The sequence below is a fragment of the Bos javanicus genome, chromosome 17 (assembly GCF_032452875.1).
Source record: "Bos javanicus breed banteng chromosome 17, ARS-OSU_banteng_1.0, whole genome shotgun sequence".
Classification (NCBI taxonomy): Eukaryota; Metazoa; Chordata; class Mammalia; order Artiodactyla; family Bovidae; genus Bos; species Bos javanicus.
Window position 1 is genome coordinate 51958569 of NC_083884.1, and position 25595 is coordinate 51984163.

Sequence of the window (25595 nt, forward strand, 5' to 3'; positions counted from 1 at the left end):
CCACCCACGAGGCCTCTGCCTGCCGGCCCCTTGCTCTCCTTGCTGTGTCTGACAGCGCTTCCCTCCTGCCTCCCTCCTGGGAGCAGCCACAGGCCCCGCCCCAGCCTCCTGGGCCCTCGGGGGCGGAGCTCCAGGCTGGGAAACCCCAGGAGAGCTGTGTGCACCAGCTCCTCCTCCGACGTGGCAGCGAGCATCCTAGCAGATTGGGCCTGGGTTCTAGAAGCTGTGCTGTGCCTGGCATCCTAATTAAGGCTTTATGGGCAAGAGTGCTGGTCTTCCAGGGCGCTGGATGGAATGACCTTTCTATGTCCCTCTGATGGTCACTCTATGCTGACACACCTTATGCCAAGCGACGCGTGTGGCTGGCAAAGTCCTCATTCCCTTTGCATAAAACTTGATGGAGAACTGACACTGGAGCTCCACAGGGGCGGTGCCCTTCTCTGCTCCAGCTCCCTATTGGCAGGTGGACACAGAACGTCCTAGGGAATGGTAACGCCCCCTTTTGTGCACCCACGAGGCTGGGCTGGACATGGCCCTAGGTCAGAGTCTGCCATTGGACCCCAGCATCATCGGGGTGGAGCCAGACAAGCTTCCTGAAAAGGTTTACTTTCTGGAGCTGCTTGTCTGGGTGTTTAAAGCAGCATTTCCCCGAATCTTGTTTCTCAGTGTGGGGGTGTCTGCCCACCCCTAGCTTTGCAGATACCCTGCTAGTGGAGGCCTCACGCTTTCTAATTTTGGGAGGGCAGTTGGAGCAGGATCCAGGCGGGTGTTTTAAAGGGTAACAGTTGTTCCCAGCATCTGCCCTTAATGAACTGATACCCATAGAAGGAGGGAGATGGAGCAGCGTGGGGAAGCGAAATCTCTCCTGGCCTGAAAAACCAGTGTAGAGAAGCAAGCCCATAAATAGCCTCTCCCCTGAGTTAGTGACAGCTTCTTACTAGGGGTGTGGACAATGCAGGAGACTCTAGGTTGGGGCTCCCCGGAGATTCAAGCAGGGATTTCAGACATTGGTAATTGAGCAGCGCTGTTTGAATGAGGAAATCAGAGGTCTCTATGCTGGAGAATAAACTTTATGGTGTTCTTTGACTAAGAGGCAGCCCAAGCTGAGACTCAAACAGAGCTTCCAGAAGGGTCTAAGCTGGAGCCGCCTGCTGTGCCTCTGGGGACTGGTGTGCCCTGACAGTGAGTGAGGCCAATAGCAGGGTGGGAGCCCAGTGGATTGGCCAGCTCGTGCCCACCCACAGGGGCAACTAAGGCTTAGGGCCAGCCCATTGGTTGTCCAACGCAGGCAGGCACTCTCGTGAATTGTTCAAGGGGAAGTCAGACACCCACATCCCCCAGTGTGCAGATATTGGCATCTGATTATAAAATGTTATTCCGAACTACTTTGCGGGTTGTGCGTGTGGTCAGGTTTAGCCTGGGAGCCACCTCTGTTCACAGTCCGTTCCAGGAAGTGGATGAGGACGCAGGGGTTTGAGGCCCAGCCCACCTCTGCACCCAGCAGCCCTCATGGATTGCCCCTCAGAGGCCAGTTCCTGGCTTGGCATCAGCTCCGGGCATCACAGAAACAGTTTACATCATGTCAGTAATGGCTGCCGGCAAAAGCGAGCTGTCACCTGGAGTGGGCCCAGGCCGTGGCATCATCGCTTTCTGTCCTCCAGTTGCTCTCTGTGGGTGACGCCCTCTTACTGGTCTCATTTGGACAAGGAGGAGGTGGTGGGGTTCAGAGAGAACCAGCCACTTACTCAGCACGCGGAGGTGTCAGGTCCACATGGAAAAGACCACAACACAGAAAAGAAACGTCCCAAGAGATGAAGAGCCGCATGGGGACATTAGTCAGGCTGGATGCACGAAGCTTGGAAGAGGTTACTCAGGGCCCCAAGTATTAGGGAGAAGGAAACTGGCGTGAGAAGAAGGAGACTGCAGGGGAGCTGGAGGCCTTGTTCCCGAGTGGATGGCCTGTGACAGCTTTATCGTCGCTGCTGCTAACAGTAGCAGCACCCACCATACGGAGAGGTCACACATTTGCAGTGCGTGCTCTGTGGTCCTAAGTCCTTTACACGTAAGTATATTAACTTACTTGGTCTTCATGACAAACTTATGAAGTGTATGCGATAGTACTCCCATGACACAGGTGAGAAAACCAAAGCCCAGAGAGGTTCAGTAAACTAGCCAGGGTCACCCAGCCAGCGTGTGGAGGAAGTGGGATTTGAACCCAGGCTTCCTGCTCCAACTGTACACACTGCACACTCCTCAGAAGTCTTTTCTCTGTCTCTGTCCTACAGACAGTGGCTGAGTGTGTCCTCTATTACTACCTGACCAAGAAGAATGAGAACTATAAGAGCCTGGTGAGGCGGAGCTACCGGCGCCGCGGCAAAAGCCAGGTGAGAAGGGGGCAGGGCGGGCTTCTGGATGGGTTCCCAGCATGCTCTGCGGCTGACTCCCAGCATGCTTGGCAGCTGGCAGGCCTGACTGCCGCTTGCAGTGATGTTTCCACATGTTTCTCAGCAGTGGGTCCCTCATTTGGGGTCCTCTCAGTGGCAGCTTGGAGACCCTCTCTGGGGGTATTTGTCGTACCCCAACAGTAGGGAAGAATGCTGGGAGAAATGGCCATTTCCATCTTTAGCCTGGAAAATTCTAGAACAGTTGACTTGGTGACCCATAGGCTCTGGGGTGAATAGGGTCACATTCCCAGACCAAGGCCTGGGCTTCCGGGATAACTTGGACTGGCTCACAAACTTAACATTTAAAAATTTTTAATAGTTTTTGGTGTAATGTATTTTTGAAGGAAAAGAGTAGCCAGTACTTGAAATTGCCATATTTCAAACATCACTGTATATGACTGAGGGATGATTTAAGTTAGAGTAGGACTTGGCAAACTGAGGCTCTTGGGTGAGTCAGGCCAGCCACTTGTTTTGTGAATAAAGTTTTATTGACACAGGGCCACACACACCTGTTGAGGAATTACCATGGCAGCTTTTCTGTTACAACAGCAGAGTTGAATAGTCATGACAAACGACATATTCACCATCTGGTCCTTTGTAGAAAAAGTCTGCTGACCACTGAGTTAGAGGAAAAGGCTATTCGTTTAACAAAAAAATTAGTAAATATGTTAAAGATGATGGGGGTCAGTGGCACACATTTTTAAGGGGGCTCATGAGTGTTTGGCTTCGGGGAGGCAGAGGAACGGGGAAGGATTAGTCTTACTTTTGGGCTAATGAGAATCAGCCCTGAGCCGATGCTGGGAGTACTGAGGTTGAGGGCAGGAGGGAATGCTGGGAGATAGTAGGGTGGACTTGTGCTGCAGGAAGGGGGTTGTAGGCGGGACCCTGCAGAAGGCGCTGGACACTGCTGCTACATGCTGGACTGGAACTAGTTGAGGCATATCCTTCTCTGGGGCCTCTGGCCTGGGAGATCGGACAAGGGAAAGGGACGAAGGTCAGAATTAGCAGGACGGAAGAGCAAGACTCAAAGGTTCTGGTAGGTGAGTGCTCGCTGACATTGGCATTTTTCCTTTCCGAGGCCAGCAGGGACAGGACCCTGAGGGTGTCAAGTCCAGCCATCTCCCATGGGGTTCCAGTGTCCACTGTGAAGCAGCTACTCTGTGATCAAGGCCACAGCCTTTGAGGGGTTGGTTTACACATGCCCTGTCTCCTTTCTTGCGTTCTGGAAACTGTGCTTCAGGACTGTGAGTCCATTCCCCTGTTGGCTAAGCCACGTGTAATTAGGGAAGCAAGTCTGTTGGCAGGGGGCAATAGACAACCCCTTACTGCATCCTGAACATCAGGCCAAAATGATTGAGACAGAGTATTGGTTGTTGTGGGCCCAGTCGTTGAAAGGTGGCTGTGATTGGTTTGAGGATAGGGTTTTCTTCTAGATTTAGCACGGCCACAATTGGCCAGCCTGCTCACCCATCTTACAGATGCGTAAAACTGAGGTGTACTAGCTTGGAGTGAGTCAGTTCTAAAGACCTAGCTGCCACATGTTAGAAATTGAAGTGCGTTTAGGAACTTTTCTAGACTGAGAGGCAAGAACTCAAATAAATGCCAGGCAGAGAGCCTAACTATGCTGGCATAAAAGGCAGTAGGGCATGGCGTGGACTGTGGCTAAACAAAGGGGGAAAATCAGGCCTCTAGATTGATTTTAAAAACATCGCCAGGTATTTTTTGAGCATCTCTTGTGTACCAGAACCCCTGCTCCCCTACCTTTGTAGGGACCTTGTGGATGGGCTCATGAGGCCCTTTCTTGTGGCTGGGCTGGGTGCTCAGGAGAGGAAAGTGTTCCGAGTCAGATGGAGAGAGACAGGGCCATTCTCCTCACCTTATGCTAAAAACCACATTTGCATGGAGGGAGGCAAAGAAAGACTGTGTGTTGGCGTCACCTTAGGGAGGGGGTATCTCCAGAGGAGTCCTGGGGGGTGGGGGGCTGTCAGTGCCTGACGCCCCTGGTCCTGGCTGCCATGCTTTTCATTATGCCTTGCTTGCTGACTCATCTGTCCACTGGACGCTTGTGTGCTGACAATGGCGGCTCCATGCCCAGTCATCTAGACCAGGTGTACAGGGGTGGTTCCAAGTCAGCGTGCCAGTGGTCTGCCTGAGGCTCCATCGAGTAAGGGGTGCCAAAGATGAGGCTGAGGAGCAGCCCCCCTGGAGGACGAGGATAGAGGTGAGGGTGACCTGGGCAGAGGGAACAGCAGGTACAAGAGCACCAGGGCATGAGAGAGTGCACAGCACCCTGAGAGTCTTAGGAGCAGGAGTCTGAGTACCTTCCAGGGTCTTAAATGAATGAAGAGATGGAGAATCCATGGGAGACAATAGGGAATGGTGAGGCCTGGGGTTAACTAGCTAGCTTGTACCTCATCAGCTCCAGCTGACTACTTGGCCCCGAATTGTCAGATCTGATTTTTTAAAAATTTTATCTAATTTATCTTTTTAAAATGGTATTTATTTGTTAATTATTGGTTGGGATGAGTTTTTCATTTCTGCCCTTAGGCCTTCTCTAGTTGCAGTAAGCGGGGGCTACTGTCTGGTTGCAGTGCGAGGACTTACCACTGTGGTGGCTTCTCTTGTTGCAGAGCACAGGCTGTAGAGCGTGTGGGCCCAGTACTTGTGGTGCACAGCACACGGTTGTTGCCCCCTAGCATGTGGAATCTTCCAGAGCCAGGAATCATACCCATATTCCCTGCGTTGGCAGGAGGATTCTTAACCACTGGACCACCAGGGAAGTCCAGATCTGATTTTTTTTTTTTTATAATGATGACCTAGAGATCTGGAATTACGTGAAACTGCCTGATTTTTATTCTTAGGTCATGTATGAAACAATGACAACAATATGCTGTATAGGCCAGACAGCTCATCTTTGCTCTTGAAATCTGTTCTCAGCCCACAGGACCTGTGGGCTAGAGTGTGATAAGGCTCAGGGAAGAGGTACAGAGAGTATGTGTGACTTGTGACAGAGGCCAGGATCAGGGCACTGGGGGCCCTGGAGTGCTTTATGGCTATAGAAGAAATGTTTGCTTCCTCTTTTCATCTGAGTCGTTCTGGGTCAGCTGTGGCTGTGATGCTGGGGTCATGGGGCTTCTCTGGTGAGGTTTTACCCTCTGCCCAAGCTGATGTGTCAGGCTGGGGCTCCCAGGGTGGAACAGGGATGCAGAAAGAGAGAAGAAGGCAGGGCAGGAGGCCTCCATCTCCTTTGGGGCTTTCCCCTCCCTCTGATCAGTGGGGGCTGCAAGGAGGCGTGGTGTGGTCCCGGCCTCGCCGGGGACAGAGATTTACACACAAACCCCGGAAGGGCTCCTGTGCCAGGCAGATCCACTGCCCTCACCACCATCCGCCAGCCCTGTTCATAAATACGGGATAAATGGGTCACCCCAGGTGTTGACTTTGTGGTCATAACTCATCTCTTGGCCCCGTGACAGCGAAATAAAAGGCAGACACAGGCCCCGCAGCCCCTCTTCTTAATTCAAGATGCACTTACTGGAGTGAATCTGAGCTGCTTTCTCTCTCCATGATTTTATAAAACCTGTGATCCTGCTGATAAATCTCTCAGGAGGTGGATGGAGGTGCCCCAGCCTGGCATGGATTGTGGGCAGGTATATCTGTTTGGGCGCCTACGTGTGGATGGATGGATGGATGCCCGTGGTGGTCGACCCCCGTGGGTTAATACTGTGAGCAGATGGAGGGGGGCGGTGAGGAGTGGTAAGGCAGGCAGAGACCCTCTGCTCTGTACAGCCGGAAGTGGCAGCTGGGAATGAGCCTGGAGGGTGATTCACTGTGGGCTAGGGAGCAGTCACCGTCTGCCAGAGGCACAGCAGGTGCTCAGGTGACAGCTCGGCTGTCCCATCCTTGTGTCTGACCAACACTTGGCCCACTCCAGTAGCTCAGAACTTTGGGACAGGCTGTGGTCCTGGTGTGTTTCCTGTGGCTCTGGCCACGCCATAGCTAAGGACGGCCACTAGGGGCCGCTCAACTTGTCCGCCCACAGATGCCCCTCAGGGCCCTCTTGCTTCCATTTCTCCAAAGTCCACCCTCGTCGCCCACCTGCACTGAGGTGCTGGATGTATGACACTGTGTGGTCACCCGGCTTCCCTGGTGGCTCATGGTAAAGAATCCACCTGCCAATGCAGAAGATGTGGGTTTGATCCCTGGGTCAGGAAGATCCCCTGGAGAAGGGAATGGCAGCCCACTCCAGTATTCTTGCCTGGAGAATCCCATGGACAGAAGATTCTCTGGTGGGTTAACACCTTCCCAGGTTCCCCAGGTGGGCAGAGAGGGCCAGGCCTTAGCCCAGAGGCCATAAAGGCTGAGTGCGCTCTTGGCAGCTGGGGCAGCAAGCTTCTTCTAGGAAGGGGCTTGGTCATTACATCCTGGGGACAAATCCCGCATGTCTGCATATTCCTGCCATGATGCTTAACCACAGAGCAGGCAGCAGGATGTCACCTCATGTGGTCAGGTGACACCCGCTCTGTGACACCCTCTCCACACCCAGTGCTGGGCCCCTGGTTCGTCATGGTGGTGGTTGCCATTCAAAAGTGGGGATGATTACAAAAGCACATATAAAATTCCTGGATGAAAAGCATTGTCTTTTCAAAACAGATGTCTCTGGGCTCAGACCCTCGATGACCCGAGAACGCAAGGCCGCTCTGACGTCCACTGCAAGGCTGCCTGGCCCTGCAGTGGCTGGAAGCAGGGACACCTGTTGGCCATTTGGAATATCAGAGAAGGTGTCATCCTGGGGACTTCCCTGGCGGTCCAGTGGTTAAGACGTCATGCTTCTGATGCAGGGGGCTGGATTTGATCCCTGGCTGGGGAACTGGATCCTACATGCTGCACAGCACGGCCAAAAAAAAAAAAAAAAACAGAGAGAGAGGGTGCCATCCACTTGCCAGAAGCTTTCCCCTATCCTGACAGAGGGAGATTCAGGAATTCCAACCCTTTCACACCCATCCCCTGCCAACCCCACACACCTGAGCTTTGGCAAGGAACCCTCACCCCCTGGACCCCAGTGCCCAAGATCTAGCCATGAGTGGCCAGTGAGCTTGTGGCCAGGGCCCCCGCGTCCTCTCCTTGAGGTGAGTCACCAGCCAAGGCGGGGACGAGCTCGGAGCACCAGTGACGGCACTGTGGTTTATAGTTCATGATTCATGGACAGAGGGGCTACATTATCCCAGCCAGATGCAGTGCTGGAGCCCAGGAATGCTGTGGTCAGAAGTCTCTCCCTGACTTAACTGTGTGAACTGTCGGGGAACCGAGGTTGAGACCAGTGGCCCAGCTCTGCAGGGGGGACTCCTGGCGATGGGGGGGTATGCCACGGAGGTGCGGCCACCCCGCTTTGACCCCTCAGGGCCACGTGGGCAGCTGGGAGCTGGGCTGGTTGTGGTCTCCTCAAGGCCACATGGTCTGTCTTTTCTTCCCTCGTAGACGGGCACAGGGACAGGGCACCCAGCCTTCCGCTCCTGGGAGCTGAGAGAGCACGTCTGGGGAACAGGGCGCCACTTCCTTCCTCCTCTCTCTGGCCTTCAGCCCTGTTCCCCCATCTCTCCTCTCTCTCTGTGTCTGTCTCTCCCCCACACCTGCCCCTTCCCCTGTATCCCTCATCTTCCTTCAGCCTCCTTCCCTTCCCTCACCTCCTCACCCAGGTCCCTGCCGGGGGACAGGTGACCTTGTTCCCAGTTGCTCTGCTCTGCACTCCAGAGACTCCCGTGCCGCGGGCAACTTGCACGGGGGACAGCGTGACCGGAAGGCGTTCCAGGGCAGGGCCAGCCAAGCGGCCGTCCCCAGAGGGAGGGGGCGGCCACCACGCAGTCGGTGCTGGTTCCCAGACCCTGGCTGCCCGGCCCCCACCCCCAACCGCGCCCCGGGCAGATGATATCACTGGATGGCTCAGCCTGGTAAAGTCTGGAGGGGACGTGTGGCCTGCCAGTCGCGGCCACATTGCCTCCAGGTTGGGCTGTGCTGCTCCCTGCCTGCTGGGTGAGCGTGAGGGGGCCGGTCCCAGACCGCCACCCTGGCTGGGCCTCCAGCTTGGGGGTCAGTCTGACTCTCCCGGGCCGCCCAAGCCTGCAGGAGGTGGCCACTTCCGCTCTGCTGGGGGCAGGCTGGGCTGGATGGGATCATGTCCAGGTTTAGGGCTCCAGCAAGCAGATGTCCCTGATCCCCTGCCCAGTTTTGTGGGCAGAGACCTATGGACAGCTTGTCCAGGCCCACGGTCTCCCAGATACATCCCCGCCCGGGGCACATGGTTCCCAGGAAGGCGGCTGGAGGGGCCAGGCCCCAGGGACCCGACAAGCTGGGCTGCCATTTGGGGAAGAGAGACACTGCCTTCTCACCAGCCGTGACACAGTGGCAGGGCAGACCCAGCTCCCTCTCTGCACTGTCTGAGGCAGGCCATACCAAAGAGACAGGAAGATGTGGCAAATGTGAGCAGGGATCAGTCCAACCTCCCGGCGGGTGAGAGAGGTAGGGGCTGACAGACCTCACATCCGGGCATTTTAAGTTCGGCTGCCAAGAATCAGGAAAGAGTTATCAGCAGAGCAGCATTCGTGTGGGCCTGTGCCAGCTCGGGTCACCACAGGAGGGGTCCCCGTCGGGGGGATGGGGGGAGACAGTGGCCAAGCTCCAGTCTGTTTTGTCCTGCCTTCACAGTGTCACCATTCTAGGTGATGCCATGGTGAATGAAACAAACCAGGTCCCCAGAGCTGTCACGCCCCCCAGGGGGGATCGACGGTGCATGAGTAAATGACATGGTTATCTGAGGGGGCGGCCAGGGGTACAGGCGGTGAGCCGGGGTCAGGAGGCAGCTGACATAGGAGAGAAGGCAGCTTTGAGGGAGAGAATCCTGAAGGTTTCTCAGAGGAGCTATCCTTTGGGCTCAGACCTGAGCAATAAGAGAAACTGGTCAGGCAGAGTAGGAGGGGGAGTCTCCCAGGCAGAGGGCACCCTGAGTGCAAAGGCCCTGAGGCAGGAGGCAGGAACCAGTGTGACATCTTCCAGGAGGGGTGTGTGTGCAGGGGAGGAGCTACATCACCCGGCCTTGAGGTGTGGACCACTGATTTTATCCCAAGTGGCTAGACAAGATTGATTGACAGTTAAAGCAGAGGCTTGGCCGCCTTAAGCAGGCGTCTCCTCGCAGGCAGAACAGACGTGACGGGTGTGGGTGTTGGATGTTGCTCTGGTTACGCGAATGCATCGGTGTGCGGTGGAATGCTGGTGAGTGTCTGACAACCAGCTTTCAGGGCACAAAGCCCCGATTGTAGCGCGTGCTGATTGCCATGGTGGAAATACTCCTACCCCGCTGATTCCAGGCCACCAGCTGAATGTAGAGTTGGAAAGGGGCGTGCCTGACACCTGGTGGGACGCGATCCCTCCCACTCGCACCGTGTAGGTACAGCTGCATACGAGAGCACAGACCACAGCCAGTGCAGTCAAGTAATGAGAAAGGGGTGCATTTTTGAGTACTTACTACCTTTGTTTTTACTATAATTTCTTTCATTATAAAGTTACGTGTTTCCACTTTTAAGAATGGGTGTTTCTAACAGCTAACCTGCAAAATTCCTGGAAACTGAAGTCTGCACTTGTGAGCTGGTACAAGCCGGCCCAGCACACCTGTATCTGTGTGTCTTAGAAAGGTCAACAAGGCATCCCCGGCCTGAGTTTTATTTCCAGGAAGACACACGGACTAGATAAGAAGGGTGGGGGCCGAATGTCAGGGAGGGCCTGCCAGCCACAGAAAACTGTTGGGTCTTGGTCCTGACCCCTGACCTCACTCCTCCCACCAAGCCTTGGACTCGTAGGATGTCCCTTCACTCTGCAAGAGAGGGACTCTCAAGGGCAGACCCCTCCCGGATTTGCTCACTGGCACATAGTTCATGCTCAGCAGAGTGTTTACCGAATGAATGAGTGAGATTTTGCTGCAGTCCGTGTTGCTGGGTGTTGGGAAATTCTCATCAGGTTTTGGGAGGACCTGCCATCTGAGAACTAAATCTCACCAACTCCTCCTTGGACGGTCGCTCCCGCCTCTTCACTGAACTCTCCTCTCATTCCTCAAACTGACAGACACTCCTCCCTTGACGAGCTGCTGCATCAGCCGCAACATGGGGTGGAACACGGCATTCCCTCCCCGCCTCCACTTTCTGAAAAAGGCCTCAGTGGCTGTCCCCTGTCGTCAGGGCACCTCCTGTATTTCCTTTTCTTTTTCTTCTTTTTAAAATGTTTGTTTGTTTATTTCTATTTCACTGCGTCGGGTCTTACTTGCAGCACGCGGGATCTTCACGGTGTCGTGCGGGTTCAGTAGTTGAGGAACGCAGGCTCTCTAGTTGTGGCACGCAGGCGTATTTACTCCAGGGCATGTGAGATCTTAGTTCTCCAACCAGGGATTGAAACCTCGTCCCCTGCATTGCAAGGCGAATTCTTAACCACTGGACCACCAGGGAAGTAACCGCCTTCCATATTTCTGAGCCAGGGTGTTAAAGCTGGCCAGGCTCTGCCGCCACGTCCAGTATACCGTTCGGTAAGGACAGTGGGCGTTTTCTCAGCCTGCTTTTGCTCAAGTGGGCCCCCTCCCTGAAACATCTCTCACCTTTCTTTACCAAAAGCCTTTGGAGGCTCAGCTCAGAGGCCTCCTCCCTCCTCCCTGTTCATCAGGGTAAATCGCTGTTGCCTCTGCAAGGTGCTGGACCTTTTAAAAATTTTCTTAACATTGTAGCTTCCATGCGTCCTGTCTTTGTCAACTTCGTTCCTTGACTTTGTCAACTGAAGTGCTAGCTCTGTAATGTTGGGGACGGTATTTTCTATAATTTGGTATTCCCCATGGGGGCTCACAGTGTATTTGTGGAGGGAATAAACAAGGGGAATAGGCACACTTTGGCTTAAATGGGAGCGAGAGGAGCCTGTGATTCCCCCAGTCCAGGGTGAGAGGCTGAGCACTTGTCTGTGGGATCTTGCCAGGAAAATGCTGTGTGACCTTTGGCGAGCTACTTCACCTCTCTGTGTCTTTGTGTGCTTGTCTGTAAAACAGACTGTTGGGAGGCTGTTATTAACGACAGGTATGAACTAAAGAGAAGGCCTCGTCCCATGTTCGTTGTGCTTTGTCAGTATTTGTTGTCTTTATTCATAATGTTTTCTGTACTGCTTCCGGTCTGGGGCTTTAGCATAGCGCAGGCTCAGTGACGGGCTGCTTGTCCAGCACTCAGCGCTCGGTAAGCAGGGCTCTCTCAGGGATTTGAACTGAGGACTCTGGCTACCCCTAGATCTGGTCAGGTATCCTGCAGAGCTGTGCTGTGGTTTGGGAGGTGGCGTTCACGTCCAAGCACTGGGCACGAAGCCCACTGTCAGCATGACCGATGGTGTGTCTGGAAAGCAAAGGTAGATCTCACCGTGGGCTCCAGAATCGTTTGATATGGTGGAGTCTGGCTTCCGGTTCTTTTCCCGGATCCACAGGCATCACCAGCTGCTAGTGGCCAGGGTCCTGGGTGTGTTTTGTGAAACAAGGACCACCCCCCGACCCTGCCCCAGAAGCCTGGTTCCTCAGAGTGTGGTCCGGGAACCAGCAGCATTGGGGGATGGGGTGGTCCCTGGGAGCTACTTAGAAATGCAGACTCTCAGGCCTGCTCTAGGCATGCTGAGTGAGGATCTGCGTTTTTCCAGTATCCCCACTGTGCATTTCTGCTTGAACAGTGCTTGTCAGGGACAGGCGGTGGTCAAACTATGGCTCGCAGGCCAAATCTGGCCCCCTACCTGCTTTTGTAAATAAAATTTTATTGGCACATAGCCACGCTTACTTGTGTACATTTTGGCTGCTTTCACACTATAAACGGCAGAGTCAGTAGTTGCGAAAGAGACGGATGGACCAATGCCCTAAAGTGTTTACCATCTGGCTCTTATAGAAAAAGTTTGCTGATCGTCAAACCTAGCTGCCTATTGGAATAACCTGGGAATTTAAACATGCTGATGCCAGACTGTCACCCTGAGGTCCTGATATGACTGGTGTGGGTGGGGTCTGGGCATCGGGACTTCCCAGAGCTCCCCAGGTGACCTGAGTGTGCAGCTGTGAGAACAGTGGCTCTAAATTGCCCGTGAAACCCAGCAAGTGCAGTTTCGATCAATGATGGGCCTAAGATTAGAAGCGAAGCTCTAGTAGGTGTGAATCGTCCCAGAGTTAGCTGTCACCGTGTTTGCTGTCCTCGAAGGCTATCAGGGACTGAGCTGGTTGACAGGGACCTGGGATTTGGGGCCTCCTTCTGGCTCCATCAATCTCCCGGATCGAGTGGACACCAGCCTGCTGACCTCCTACATGTCCCAGGCAGCTGGTCACTATTGTGCCTGACGGTCCCTCCCAGTGGAAGCCAGGTTTCAGGCCGGGACTGACCTGGGATTTCTCTCTTTCATCCCCTCCACTCACATCACTCAGCTTGGGGTACAGGGACACCTCCTCAGAGGAAGATGGAGTTCAGGCCCCAGGAAACCGGGAGCCCATCCATGGGGCTCTGTGCCCTGGCTCCAGAGTGACCCTGAAGTCACTTCTCCCGGAGGATGGGATGTGGGAGTCACCCACCCCTGCCCTGGGGGGCTTGATAAGAGTGTCAAGCTGGAGGCCACGGGATCTGGCACTGGGATTGCACACCTGGGTGGGAGGCAGCAGGAATAATGACCAGGTTCTGGTGCGGATCAGGATTTCAGAGCTTCCCCCTGAGACTGGCAGGATTGGGGAAGTCAGGGGCGGGGTGGCGTGCTGGAGATGACGGGAGAGGGGCTTGGTTGTGCCTGGGGTCAACTCAGCCTCTGGGTTTGAATCCTGCCATTGCTGTTGCCCAGCTTTGTCAGTCACCCTCACTGTGCCTTAGCGTCGTCTTCTGTAAAATGGGAGTGTGATGGGGGTTGGTAAAGGAGATGAGGAAGTGCATAAAACATGTGCCAGGTACGGGGCACTGGGAGCTATTTTTATTATTAATGCTGTGATGTTGATGGTTATACAGGGGAATGGGTGCTTATGGGCTGGCCCAGGCCCAGGTAGGGGCTCGAGGAATCTTGCAAGAGGGACAAGGTAGCCTTGATGAAAAGGGACAAGGATGCCCATAGATGCCCCACTTGAGCCCATGATGCCAACCAGGGTGTAGAGTCAGGTGAAACCCTCAGAGGGGCTTTGGGGATGACAGGATCAGGCCTGCTCCCCATCTCTGAGAGCCCCCCCCTTTTCCCTCCCTCTGAGACAGTGAGGCTGTGCCTGTCTGAACCTCAGTTGCCTCTTCTGCAGAATGGGAGCAGTGGTCCCTGTCCTTTCCCGACAGAGGTAGGCTAGGGCGGTAGATGAAAGAGTATTTGCAAGGCGTTCGGCATGGTCTGGTCCAGGGAAGGAGTGGCCACAGTGGACGAACCCCAGGTCACCATTACTGTTGGTTTTTCATCTTCTGTATCCTCAGGACTTCAGAGGGGCCAGGAACTGATCAATAGACCGTGCACAGCACAGCGTTGGGCAGGTAGTGAGCTCTCGGAAAGTGCTGGCCTCTTCCTCAGTGGGGCTTTTGGAGGATGTGGGGAGGGCTGAGTCAGGAGGGCCCTGGCAGGAGGGTGCAGGCGCAGACTTCCTGGGAGCAGCCCCAGTCAGTCGTGCTGTGTTAGTGCAGGGCTGGGGTCTGCGGCACGCTGCTGCCTGGGTCAGCAATTCGGAAGCTGCCTCTGCTGGCCGTGCTGGGGGCAGATAGTGGCCTGCTTTGTGGCCCAAGGGTGAGATTCCTGGGGGAGCTGAAGACACTGCCCCCAGCCTATACCCAGGGAACAATGACAGGTGCTCCTGGAGTCAACCACTGGGAGGGACAGCAGATAAAGCTTCGGAGTGAAGCTGCAGCCCAGTTGGGCATTCTTGGCACAAAGTCCAGCGATGATGTTTCAGGAGACATCAAGCCCCCTGAGGTTGGAAAGCCCCAGCCCTGCCCTTCCGGGCCCTGGGTGTCAGGTTCCTGAGTGTACAGAAGCCGGGCAGGTCTCACAGGTGAAGACAGCAGCCATGCCGAGCAGCCCACGGGGCAAGGGTCCCTCCCCAGTCGGCCATGCCATCTCCCCTCACTCTGGATCCTGGTCCCTGCTGCCCCGCCTTCCATCTTCCCTAGTGGTTGGAAGTTTAGTGTTTCAGGGTTTGGGGTGGTGGTGAGGGACAGTTCAAAGACATTGGGCCACCCACTGGGAATTGACAGCGACATAGCAGGGGGCAGAGGGAGGCTCTTCTGCCCCCTTGCCCCTCCTCTTAGAGATCAGAGGGAGGTTCTTGGGGAAGGGGGCAGACCTGAGCCAGGAGCTTCCTGGGTTCACACTGCTGCAGTCTCAGAAAGCCCACGGTTCCCATGAATACCCAGACCCCCGCTCTGTACAGATTGCCTGTAGCTGACCCCTGTGCTCAGCCGTATTATGAATCATAAATTAAAGCTACAGAGGAGGGCGGGGGGATTGGGGGAGGTGGCCAAGGCAGCCTGTGCTGGGGATGGGCATGTGTTCCTGGTGTGCAGGAAAGATGGGGAGAAAGGGAGCCCCCTGCCCTATGCCCTCACCTTCTCCATCTGCTTGGGTTTCTTTCTCCTTGGTTTAAATGTTGGTGTGACCACTCCCCTCAGCACAGATTGAAAGGCTTTGCATTTCGTTTTTTTTTTTTATTTCATTGACTCATGGGGATGGAAAGATGGTCTGCTTTGGCAGCTGCCCGCATGGAGCACTTTGGGGGTGGCTAAGAGAATCAGTGTGTGGCTTAAAAGAAATCAGGCAGGACAGAAAGGAAGTTGGGTGGCGGTGTGGGGAGGCGCTCGCCCGCCCTCCCTGTCTTGCCGAGGGCAGGGTCAGCAGCCTGGCTGACTGGGGCAGGTTGGCCAGCTCCGGCTCACTCACTCGGGAAGAAGATGAAAGGAACAGGCCTGCGGGAAGGGGGCTGGTTTTGTTGTGAGCCCCTTTGATCTCTCCTGTCCAGTGGGCCTGCTCCCTTCCTCTTCAAGGGCTGACTGACTGGAGAGGAAGACCAGGCCTGCGGCAGCAAAAGCAGGCCCTCGTCATAGCAGCAGCCATCCTGGAATGGGCCTGGGGACAGCCCTTCCATCTACCCATTTTACAGACGTGGAGACTGAGGCCTGGAGAGCTGGCCTGAGCTTTTGTCTGGGGCAGTCAGGCAGGCAGGCAGGCAGGGGCCTCAGGCTATGACCCAGTTTTCCCTGTGTTCACCCTGCTCTTGCCTGAAGCTGACTAGGGCCCCACCCTCATGCCTTGGGGTTCCCACCACGCTTAAATACTGGTGCCAGATGCCAACTCTGTAAGCATTCTCTCGTTTCAGCCTGCCTATGCCTGGCTGAGGGGTAGGCATGCTTTCGAAGGGAAGAATCGGAGCACAGAGAGCTTAAGACTCTCATCCAAGGTCACGCAGTCACCAAGTGCCAGAGGCCAGGCGTCTGACACGAACACTTTCTATACCTTGCCCTTTGACTCCTGCCTCCCAGTGCCCCAGATTGTGGGGCTTTCTGCCCAGCTCACAGTGCAGGTGTTGGAGAAGGGGGCTCCCCCGGACTCCCCATCCCCTCCAGCTCTTTCAGTCCAGGTGCAGAGCCTCGCCTGCCTGACTGTGTCCCTCTCTCCCCCACCGCCCCCTGCCCTCCCCTGGGGCCTGGCAGCAGCAGCAGCAGCAGCAGCAGCAGCAGCAGCAGATGCCCCGTAGCAGCCAGGAGGAGAAAGATGAGAAGGAGAAGGAGAAGGAGGTGGAGAAGGAGGAGGAGAAGCCCGACGTGGAGAATGACAAGGAGGAACTGATCAAGTAAGGCCAGCCCGGCCGCCCTGCGGGGGGCCCGGCCGCAACCCCCAGGTGGCAGGCGGGCGGGCAGGCAGGCGAGCAGGGGGGCCGTGGTCGATACTCAGCCTGCAGGCCACCCGCCCTCCGTAAAGGTGTGTGAGCATTTGCCATCTATCTACAGCAGATCTCCTGCTGAGAAGGGAAGCGCTTTTTCCTTTGCCGGTCCCCTGGCAGCACACACCCACCTCCTCCCCCCTTCCGGAAGCCTGTTCCTCTCTCTTCCCTCCGCCTGCCCGCCCTTTCTCTTGAAGCCTCTGGAGACCTTAGAGACTGATGGCTCATTTGAGCTCTACTCCTGAGCTAATAAATCCAGGCAATGACTTTGGAACTCTTTGCCTTGCCCCCCCTCCGCCACCTCCCCGTCTTCTCCCCTTTCCTCAGCTGAGTCTCCTGAGAGCTGAGAGAGGGAGGGGGGAGATCTGAGAGGACGAGGTACACACAGGCGGCAGCCCTCACCTTTAGAATTATCGCTGTCAGTGTGAGTTCTTGCAGATCAAGGCACAGCCTCGCCTCGGGGCCCCTGACGGCCCCGTGCCTGCCAGGGGTGGAGCACCGCCAGCTGGAGATTCACTCCGAGCAAGGGGTGAAGGGGGGGTGGGCACAGCTCAGCGCCAGGTACCTGGAGCGGGCTCAGGAATGTGGCTTCTGAGAACATCTGGCTTCGTTACCCCCTGTCTCCCAGACGCTCCTGCGAGGGCCTTCAAGAAGATGAATGGAAGGCGGTGGTGATAAATCTGAGCGGCCCTGCAGTAAACTCCCCTGAGTCGGTTTCTGAGAAAAGTCCCAGCCCCAGCTATTGAGGTCACATGCTCCCCACACACCTGACTCGGCCCGCATCAGGCCGGCGGAATACTCTCCTCTCGCGTTTTCTGCAAGACCCAGCGGCCCATGATAACACAGAAGGCAAAGTTAGCATTGTTTGCAGGGAGACATCTCCTCTTTGGGGAGTAAAGTGGCCTGGAGGGTGTACCAGCCTGCACCCCTATGCATTTAATCCAGTAATCTTGCAAACGGATAGCAGAGAGCATCTCTAGCTGATGTATAAAATGGGCTTGCAGGGCTTCCCTGGTGGCTCAGTGGTAAAGAATCCACCTGCCAATGCAGGAGACACAGGTTCGATCCCTCGTCTGGGCAGATCCCACATGCCTTGGAGTAACTAAGCCCGTGTGCTACAGCTACTGAGCCTACGAGCCTAGAGCCCGGGAGCCACAACTCCTGAAAGTCCATGTGCCCTAGAGCCGGTGCTCTACAGCAGTAGAAGCCACTGCAATGAGAAGCCTGATCACCACAACTAGAGAGTAACCCCCACTCTCAACTAGAGACAAGCCCTTGGAGAAATGAAGACCTACCTATCCCGGCCAAATAAATAATTAAAAAAATGGGTTTGCAGATAGCCACCAGCCCATACCCACATTGGATGAATAAAATAAGCCAATCAGTTACCTACCAGCCCACATCCCTATTGGAGAATAAAGCAGATGACAGCTACCAGCTCTCACCTCCCTTTTGAGAAATAAGATGGCATTGCAGACCTCTACCAGCCTCATTCCCTCAATCTGGTGAATAAAGGAGCCTTGCAGACTGCTACCGCGTCACCCCGAGCTTTCCCCCCTTTTTCCACTCCCATGGACTAGTAGAAAATCGCTGGCAGCCAGCTCTCATCTTGCTAAAGAAAAGCAGGTGTCTTAAAACTGCCGTTTAGGTTCCTGGCCCAGGTGAAACCATCCCTGTCTCCCCTCTCTGACCTTTAGGGAGAAGACGGATGACACATCTGGGGAAGACAATGATGAAAAGGAGGCAGTGACCTCCAAAGGCCGAAAAACCGCCAACAGCCAGGGGAGACGCAAAGGCCGCATCACCCGCTCGATGGCCAACGAGGCCAACAGTGAGGAGGCTGTCACCCCACAGCAGAGCGCTGAGCTAGGTGAGTCTTGGGCTGGGAAGGGGCGCTGACCCCCAGCGGGCTCAGAATCCCCACATTGGTTGCAAACTTGCTATTTGACCTGCGGTGAGTTCCTTGACCTCTCTGTACCCTGCTGGCTTCATCAGCACCAGGGTTGTGAGTAATGCCTGTAACTGTGGGGTTGAGCATTTCAGTGACTTTGTGTGTAGGAAGAGCCTAGAACAGTGCCTGGGGCAGGTTCGCTGGCCTTCAGCTGTGATCCTTCCAGAGCTGGAGAATTCACCTACAAATCCAGAGCACCAGTTTGGTTTTGTTTTTCAATCAGAAGATCTGCCCTCGGGTCTTCCCAAGGCTTTCACTGCCGTGGGCCCGGGTTCAATTGCTGGTCGGGGAACTAGGATCCCACAAGCCACACAGCATGGCCAAAAAACCCACCCCTTTTCAAGAGGGCCTGAGTGCTGCTGTCCCTTCCAGCCCTGGGAGGCATCTGGGTTTGTACCATCACCTCTGTGGGCCTCAGTTTCTCCTGCTCAACAGATGCCCACCCCTAGGTGCTCTGAACCTAAGGTGGGCGAAAAAAGAATTGCATAGCAATTCCCAAGTTTGGCCACAGGGGGGCAGCCGGTGTGTGCTTGTCTATACCATTTTGGCTGTTTGGAGCCTGCCCTCTTGTGTCTGCGGGAACTTCCACCCGAGGCCTGAGTGCTCAGGCTGAGGCCCCAACCACCTGGATGTCTTCCTAGGGTGGGAGTTGATGGAAGGGATGGTTTCTGTCTCACAGATGCCCTCCTTGTCCACACCCGAGGTTTGTGCCAGGCTTCTCTCCCTTCTCCCTGCGAGAGATCGTTTGTACCCATTTCATAGATGGGCTATTTGAGCCTGAGAGAAGGGACATTGCCTCCGTGAAGTCATGGAGTCAGTTGGGATTGAAACCCAGCCCACTGGCCACAAATACCATTCGGCTCCTGTAAGCTCTTGCCGGCTGCCCCTTGGTGCTGGCGTGCCCGGAGGCACAGGGCAGGAGGGCTCTTTTCAGTAGGGTGTTGGTGCACCTGACCTCTAGGGTCGTTCTTCTGGACCTCAAGCTAATGTTGAGGCTGGGCAGTGGGGTGGAAAACACGAGCCTGGTCCCTCTGACGGGCTCCCCATCCCAGGCTCGGCTTCCAGAGCCTCCCTCTGGGGGTCCTGTAGGCAGGGGGAGGGGAAGTTGGCCATGGCAGCAGGGAGCTGGGGAAGCTGCCCAGACTTTCCCCCAGGGGTCAGCAGCCTTTACCGAGTACATACTCTGTGCCTGGCGGTGTTCCAGGCACCAAGTCCATGAAGCTGACGTCCCTCATGCTCACCCCTCTCACGACGTCTCAAGCGACTTTCAGGGAAGGACCGGGGCTCACGCGTAGGGGATCTCGGAGGAGAGGCTCGGAAATAGCCACGGCAGACCCTTCTTTGGCCAGCTTCCCGAGGGCAGCTGCCTTACTTCTCAAGAACATGAGCTGCCTCCTCCATGTGCTCTACAGGTCGGAACAGGGTCTAATAATCACCCTGTAGAACAGGGTCCCCCAGCAGGGGACAGGGGGCCACCTCTGGGTGCATTTTGGATTGTCACAGCTGGAGTCGGGGCTCCTGGCCCCTGCGGGGTAGAAGCCAGAGCTGCTGCTCAAGCCCCTGCAACACCCGGGGCAGCCCCCACCACAGAGACTCATCCGGCCCTAGTGAGTCCATGCTCAGATGAGGTCCCTGCCCATCCAAAGCTTGTGTCCCTCCTCGTCTCCTCGCCCTAATGCAGTCACCAAGCTGTCAGGTGTATGCAGAGGCCCTGGACTGCCTCAGCTTCCCCATCTGTGAAATGGGGTGATTGCACACACTCCCCCCATCCCAGCAAGTGCCCCAAGCTGCCAGAGGCAGAGAAACCTCCCCTCTGCGGACTGCCGCCAACACACCCGCTATCTTCCTTTTCAGCTTCCATGGAGATGAACGAGAGTTCTCGCTGGACGGAAGAAGAGATGGAGACAGCCAAGAAAGGTGAGTGGTTTCTGGCCGGTCTCATCGCCCTCGATGTGTATGCAGGCCCTGCAGCTTGTGTGGTGGGGAGGAGGTTGACACGTGCCCTTATGGAGTCTGTGGTGTGGTGTGCAGGGGCCAGGCCCCGCTTCTAGGTGTTCTCAGACTGGCCTCGTCTCTTCAGAGCCTCAGTTTTGTCCTCCAGAAGATGGGTCTGTGTGACCATGTTGTTGGGGGACAGCGTCCGTGGCCTCTGGGGCCAGCACATCATGGCCTTATAGACAGAGTGGTAGCAGCTCTCCTAGGCGCCTTGAGGGGAGGGGCAGAGCCTTCTGGTATCCACTGCTGTGGGGTCACGGTGTCAACCCGTCCCCTCATCAGCTGCACTGCGATGCCGACCCCACATCCTCCGTGGAAGCCATCAGCGTGTCCCCATTGTTCATTAGAGCCTGAATGGCTGGGCCCTTGCCTCCCCTGCTCAGTGGACTGTCTCTGAGCCTCAGTTTTCCCATCTGTGAGATGGGAGGGGTGTCAAGATGGGCCCAGAGAAGCCAGAGATAACAGGCACTGTCGGTCCCGTGTCGGTGTCGGTCCCTTGTCGGTGTCGGTCCCGTGTCGGTGTCGGTCCCCCGGCCTCATCTCTGGGAGATGTTTGGGGGCCATCAGACTAGCGTTGCACCAACAGGAAGGCTGAGGCTGGTGGGGTCGGGGGGACATCTGAGCCCCATTCACAGACTTGCTTTCATTCATCTGGACCCCAGCCCTGAGGCTGGTGGGGTCGGGGGGACATCTGAGCCCCGTTCACAGACGCTTTCATTCATCTGGACCCCAGCCCTGAGGGGTGGTCTTGTTTCTGGACGTTTTGTGGGCGTGGAAGGGAGGGGCAGAGGCTGGGGATGGCTGGGGTCCTGAGTTGGTGACCTGCCCCACCCCCACCCCCAGCTCTTGTCCCAGAGGTCCTTCTGAGGCCCCACTGCTGACGTGCAGCTTCTTTATGCCCAGAGTGCCAGGTCGTGACTCAGGGAGGGAACAAACGGCCTTTCTAATGGGGGACCCAGTTGCACAGGGGCGGTTGTGTGTGAGGACAGCCAGGCCTGGAGGCTGAGACCTTGGACTGCGGGCTGAGTGCCCTGCTCCCGCCCTCGGCCCCAGGTAGGGGAGCCGAGGGGCCTGAGCGTCTGGTCCTGGTGTTTCAGAAGCTGATCAGGTAGAGACTCAGATGTAGAGAACAAGCATATGGACTCTAAGGGGAGAAAGAGGGTGGTGGAATGAATTGGGAGATTGGGATTGATACATATATATATACACCATTGATACTATGTATAAAATAGATGACTAATGAGAACCTATTGTATGGCTCAGGCTCTACTCTGTGCTCTGTGGAGACTTAAATGGGAAGGAAATCCAAAAAAGAGGGAGTATATGTATACGCACAGCTGATTGCCTTTGCTATACAGCAGAATCTAACCCTGATTGCTTCTCCAGTGGCTCAGTGGTAAAGAATTTGCCTACATTTCAGGAGACCAGGTTCGATCCCTGGGTCGGGATAATCCCCTGGAGGGCATGGCAACGCATTCCAGTATTCTTGCCCAGGAAACCCCATGGACCAAGCAGCCTGGAGGGCTACAGTCCATAGGGTCCCAAAGAATCGAACACGACTGAAGCGACTGAACACGGGTGCGCAGAAACTAACACACACTGTAAAGCAGCTGTGTGCTGGTGTGGTAGCTCAATCGTGTCCGACTCTTTGCGACCCCATGGACTGTAGCCCGCCAGGCTCCTCTGTCCATGGGATTTCCCAGGCAAGGGCAGTGGAGTGGGTAGCCACGCCCTCCTCCAGGGGAGCTTCCCGACCCAGGGATATAACCCGGGTCTCCTGCATTGCAGGAGGATTCTTGACCAACTGAGCCACCAAGGAAGGGACTTTATTTAGTCCAGTAAAAATTAAAAGAAAGGAGAGAGAAACTGATGAGGAACAGCCCCAGACCTGGTCAGGCCCTCCTCCTGGGACCCGACCCCTCCCCTCGGGGCTCCTGTCCAAGGTACCCTGCCCCTTGGAGGCTCCAGACCTCCTTCCTCCAAGCTCCCAGCCTTCAGGCGAGGCGGAGCAGGAGGAAGGGCCCAGCTGGCCCTCAGCATTGTGGGTAAGAGGAGGAGCAGTCATGCTTCCTGTCGTGGGGGAGGTCCTACTTCAGCATCTCAGAGGAGCACGAGTGGGGGCCTGTGGGCATGGTCTCTAGCTGCCAGGGCACAGCGGGTGCTGTCAGCCCTCCAAGGGGGCCGTGTCATCCTTTCCTTCTGTCTTCTGTGTTTATTTTGTGGTTTCTGGTATGGATTTCGCCGTGGGGTGCAACAGAGACTTTATTTGAAAAATGAGTGATTTTTCTCCCCTGCCTTTAATTTTGGTGAAATACACATAACATCAGATCTACCGTCTTAACCATCTTAACGCGTACGATTCAGCGGCATTAAGTACATTCCCAGTATGGTGCGACCATTATTCTAGAACTTTTCATCACCCCATATGGAAACCCCGTACCCATTAGCAGCCACTCCCCACCCCCCACCCCCCAAGCCCTGCCAACCTCCAGCATCTACCAGTCCGCTTTCTGTCACCGTGGATTTGCCTGTTTGGGACTTTTCCATGAATTGAATCATACAATGAATGCCCTTTTGTATCTGAGTTCTTCCCCTCAGCATCATACGGTCGAGGTTCATCCACGTCCTAGCCTGTGTCAGCACTTCATCCCTTTTTATGACTAAGTGGTAGTCCTCTGTATGGACATGCCACATTCTGTTTATCCATTTGTCCGTTCGTTGACGGATGCTTGGGTTGTTTCCACCTATGAGCTCTTGTGCCTAGTGCTGCTGTTAACATTTGTGTAGAATCGCATGGTTTTTTTAAACCACACATCAGACCCTGAGATCTCAGCCATTGGCAGTGATATTGCCCCAGGGGACCCCTCCATCACCACCAGGGCCGTGAGGGGCTCCACGTGCACGTCCCAGGGCCGCCAGCCTGAGCTGCGTCTTCTGTCGTCATGGCAACCCCATCCCTGGCTCCCTCCTTGTTGCCCGGGAACGGGGAATTGGCTGCTCGGCCCTCTCTCTCCCTTTGGGAAGGGCAGACCCAGGGGCTGGGAGGACGGCTGGGGATGACTCATCGGCTGAGCCGGGAGTGTGCCCCACTGTCTCAAGGTTGGGTCCTCAGGGACGGCAGTGATCTCATCCTGAGTCCCAGCCCACAGAGACGGTGGTGTGCGCGTCCCCCGGGGAGCAGTGCATGCCGAGGCCCTGCTCAGTGACATTTGTGATAATGTGACGAGTGCCAGTGCGCTCGTCCGCTGTGAATTACAGCAATCTGCACAATTACCGCTCAGGGTGGCTGCTAAAGGTGGCGTGTTCCAGGAGGCAGGAGGGGTTCAGGGTGGAGAGGCAGGTGCTGGCAGCCCCCAGGACTCCTTCTCCACAGAGAGTGGGGATGTGGGGGAGAGGGCAGTTCCAAGGCCCCCAACTCTCAGAAACCCAGAAAAGTACCTCAAACCCCGCTGTGTCCAAGGCAGATGGCACCCACCCATCCTCCTACCCATCACTCATATCAGCCCAGTGCTGTACCCTGTGCAGGGCAAGGGTACCAGAGATGAGCCAGCTCTGTCCCTCCCTCGGGGAGCCCAGGAAATGAGCATCCAGGTGTCCCCGAGGTCTTGGGACCACTGAGCCTGCTCCGAGCATCCTGCGGGACTTCCAGTAGCCAGGCCTTGTAGGACAATCTGCAGACAGTCCATCATCCCCAGAGAGATACTGGACCTCAGCCTCGGGGTCTTTTAGCTCTGTGTTATCAGGCAAACCAGTCGACTTCTCCATGCCTTGGTTTCCTCATCTGTACAATGAAAACTCAAGGTTCACCCACTGTATTAGTTTCCTGGGGCTGCTGTAACAAAGCACAAACTCAGGTGGCTTAAAAACAACAGAGACATGTTCTCTCACAGTTCTGGAGGCCATGAGTCCGAAGTCAAGGTGTCGGCAGGGCTGGGCTCCCTCCGAGGGCCCTGGGGGAGGATCCCGCCTCTTCTCTTCTAGCCTCTGCTGTTGCTGGCAGCCGTCGGCGTTCCTCGGCTTGTAGACATTCCAATCCCTGCCTCCATCTTCCATGGCTGCCTTCCCTCTGCATGTCTCTGTCCAGATTTTCCTCTTCTTATAAGGATCCACCCTAATCCAGCATGACCTCATCTCAACTTGATCGCGTCTATAAAGTCTTTTTCCAAATAAGGTCACATTCGCAGGTTACAGGTGGGTGGACATGAAATTGACGAGAGGCGGGGGACACTAATCCAGTACGACTACTTTTTTTTAAAATTATTTATTTATTTTATTTTTGGCTATACTGGGTCTTCATTTGCTGCGTGGGCTTTTCTCTAGTTGTGGCAAGCAGGCGCCACTCTCTAGCTGTGGTGCCCAGCCTTCTCACTGTGGTGGCTTCTCTTGTGGAACACAGGGTCTAAGTGTGCAGGCTTCAGTAGTTATGGCACGAGGGCTCAGTGGTTGCAGTTCTTGGGCTTATCTGCTCCGCAACCATGTGAGATTTTCTGCTATCAGGGATCAAACCCATGTCTCCTGCATTGGCATATTCTTTACCACTGAGCCACCAGGGAAGCCCCTTTGTGAGGATTCAGTAAAAGAAAGCAGAAACGCTTAGGAGGGTGGTGACTTAGCCCATCAACCGCTTGGAACGATAACCAGCCCCTTAGCCTTGTGACCCTGACCTGGCCTGTCTTAGCCTCGTTTTCCCTTGTCCTCCAAAATGAGATGGGGATGCCATCACTGAAAGGCATTAGAAGGGAGATGTGAGCCTTATTTGTGCAGTCCTTGGTATACAGTAGGTTCTCAGAAGTGGCAGGCCTGCAGTTCAGCACACAGACTCTGCATTTGAATCCTGGCTCTGTCCCTTGTGGGTGACGCTGAACAGTACCTACACCTCTGGGGGCTTCGGCCCCTTCCCTGAGAATGGGGTTGGTGGTATAAGATGACATTTGGAGGTGGTTTCATGGCACTGGGAGAAGGCCCTGGGGCTGATACCCAAAGCACAGGATAATAAGTAATAATATTAAGTATTTGTCAGTACTTCCATGTAGCAGGTATTGCTAAAGGTGATCTGTGTGTTAAATCACTTCATCCCCACCAACCTTATGAGGCAGATGCTATTTCTTGTTTCTCTATCCAAAATGATGAAACTGAGACCCAGAGAAGTTAAGTGACCTGCTAAGTCACACAGCTGTTAATTGGTAGAGCTGGAATTCAAACCCAGGCACCCTAGTTACAGAATGGGGCTGGTGTGAGGTTTCAGTAAATGAGTCCATGGGCCTGGCTACTATTAATCTGA

The 25595-nt window shown here is 55.3% G+C and overlaps 1 protein-coding gene across 21 annotated transcripts in view; it reads left to right on the plus strand.

Moving 5' to 3' along the window:
• The window catches only part of NCOR2 (nuclear receptor corepressor 2), a 237130-nt gene that overhangs the window by 142566 nt on the left and 68969 nt on the right, over nucleotides 1–25595 (plus strand). For 19 of the 21 annotated variants that reach the window (XM_061384548.1, XM_061384563.1, XM_061384565.1 and 16 more), the window contains 4 exons: nucleotides 2286–2383; nucleotides 16135–16278; nucleotides 18066–18238; nucleotides 20174–20236. In XM_061384548.1, coding sequence (XP_061240532.1) covers nucleotides 2286–2383; nucleotides 16135–16278; nucleotides 18066–18238; nucleotides 20174–20236 — 478 coding nt within the window. Of the gene's footprint in view, nucleotides 1–2285; nucleotides 2385–16134; nucleotides 16279–18065; nucleotides 18239–20173; nucleotides 20237–25595 lie in introns of all 21 variants that reach the window. The other 2 variants (XM_061384552.1, XM_061384554.1) reach the window with 2 other exon arrangements.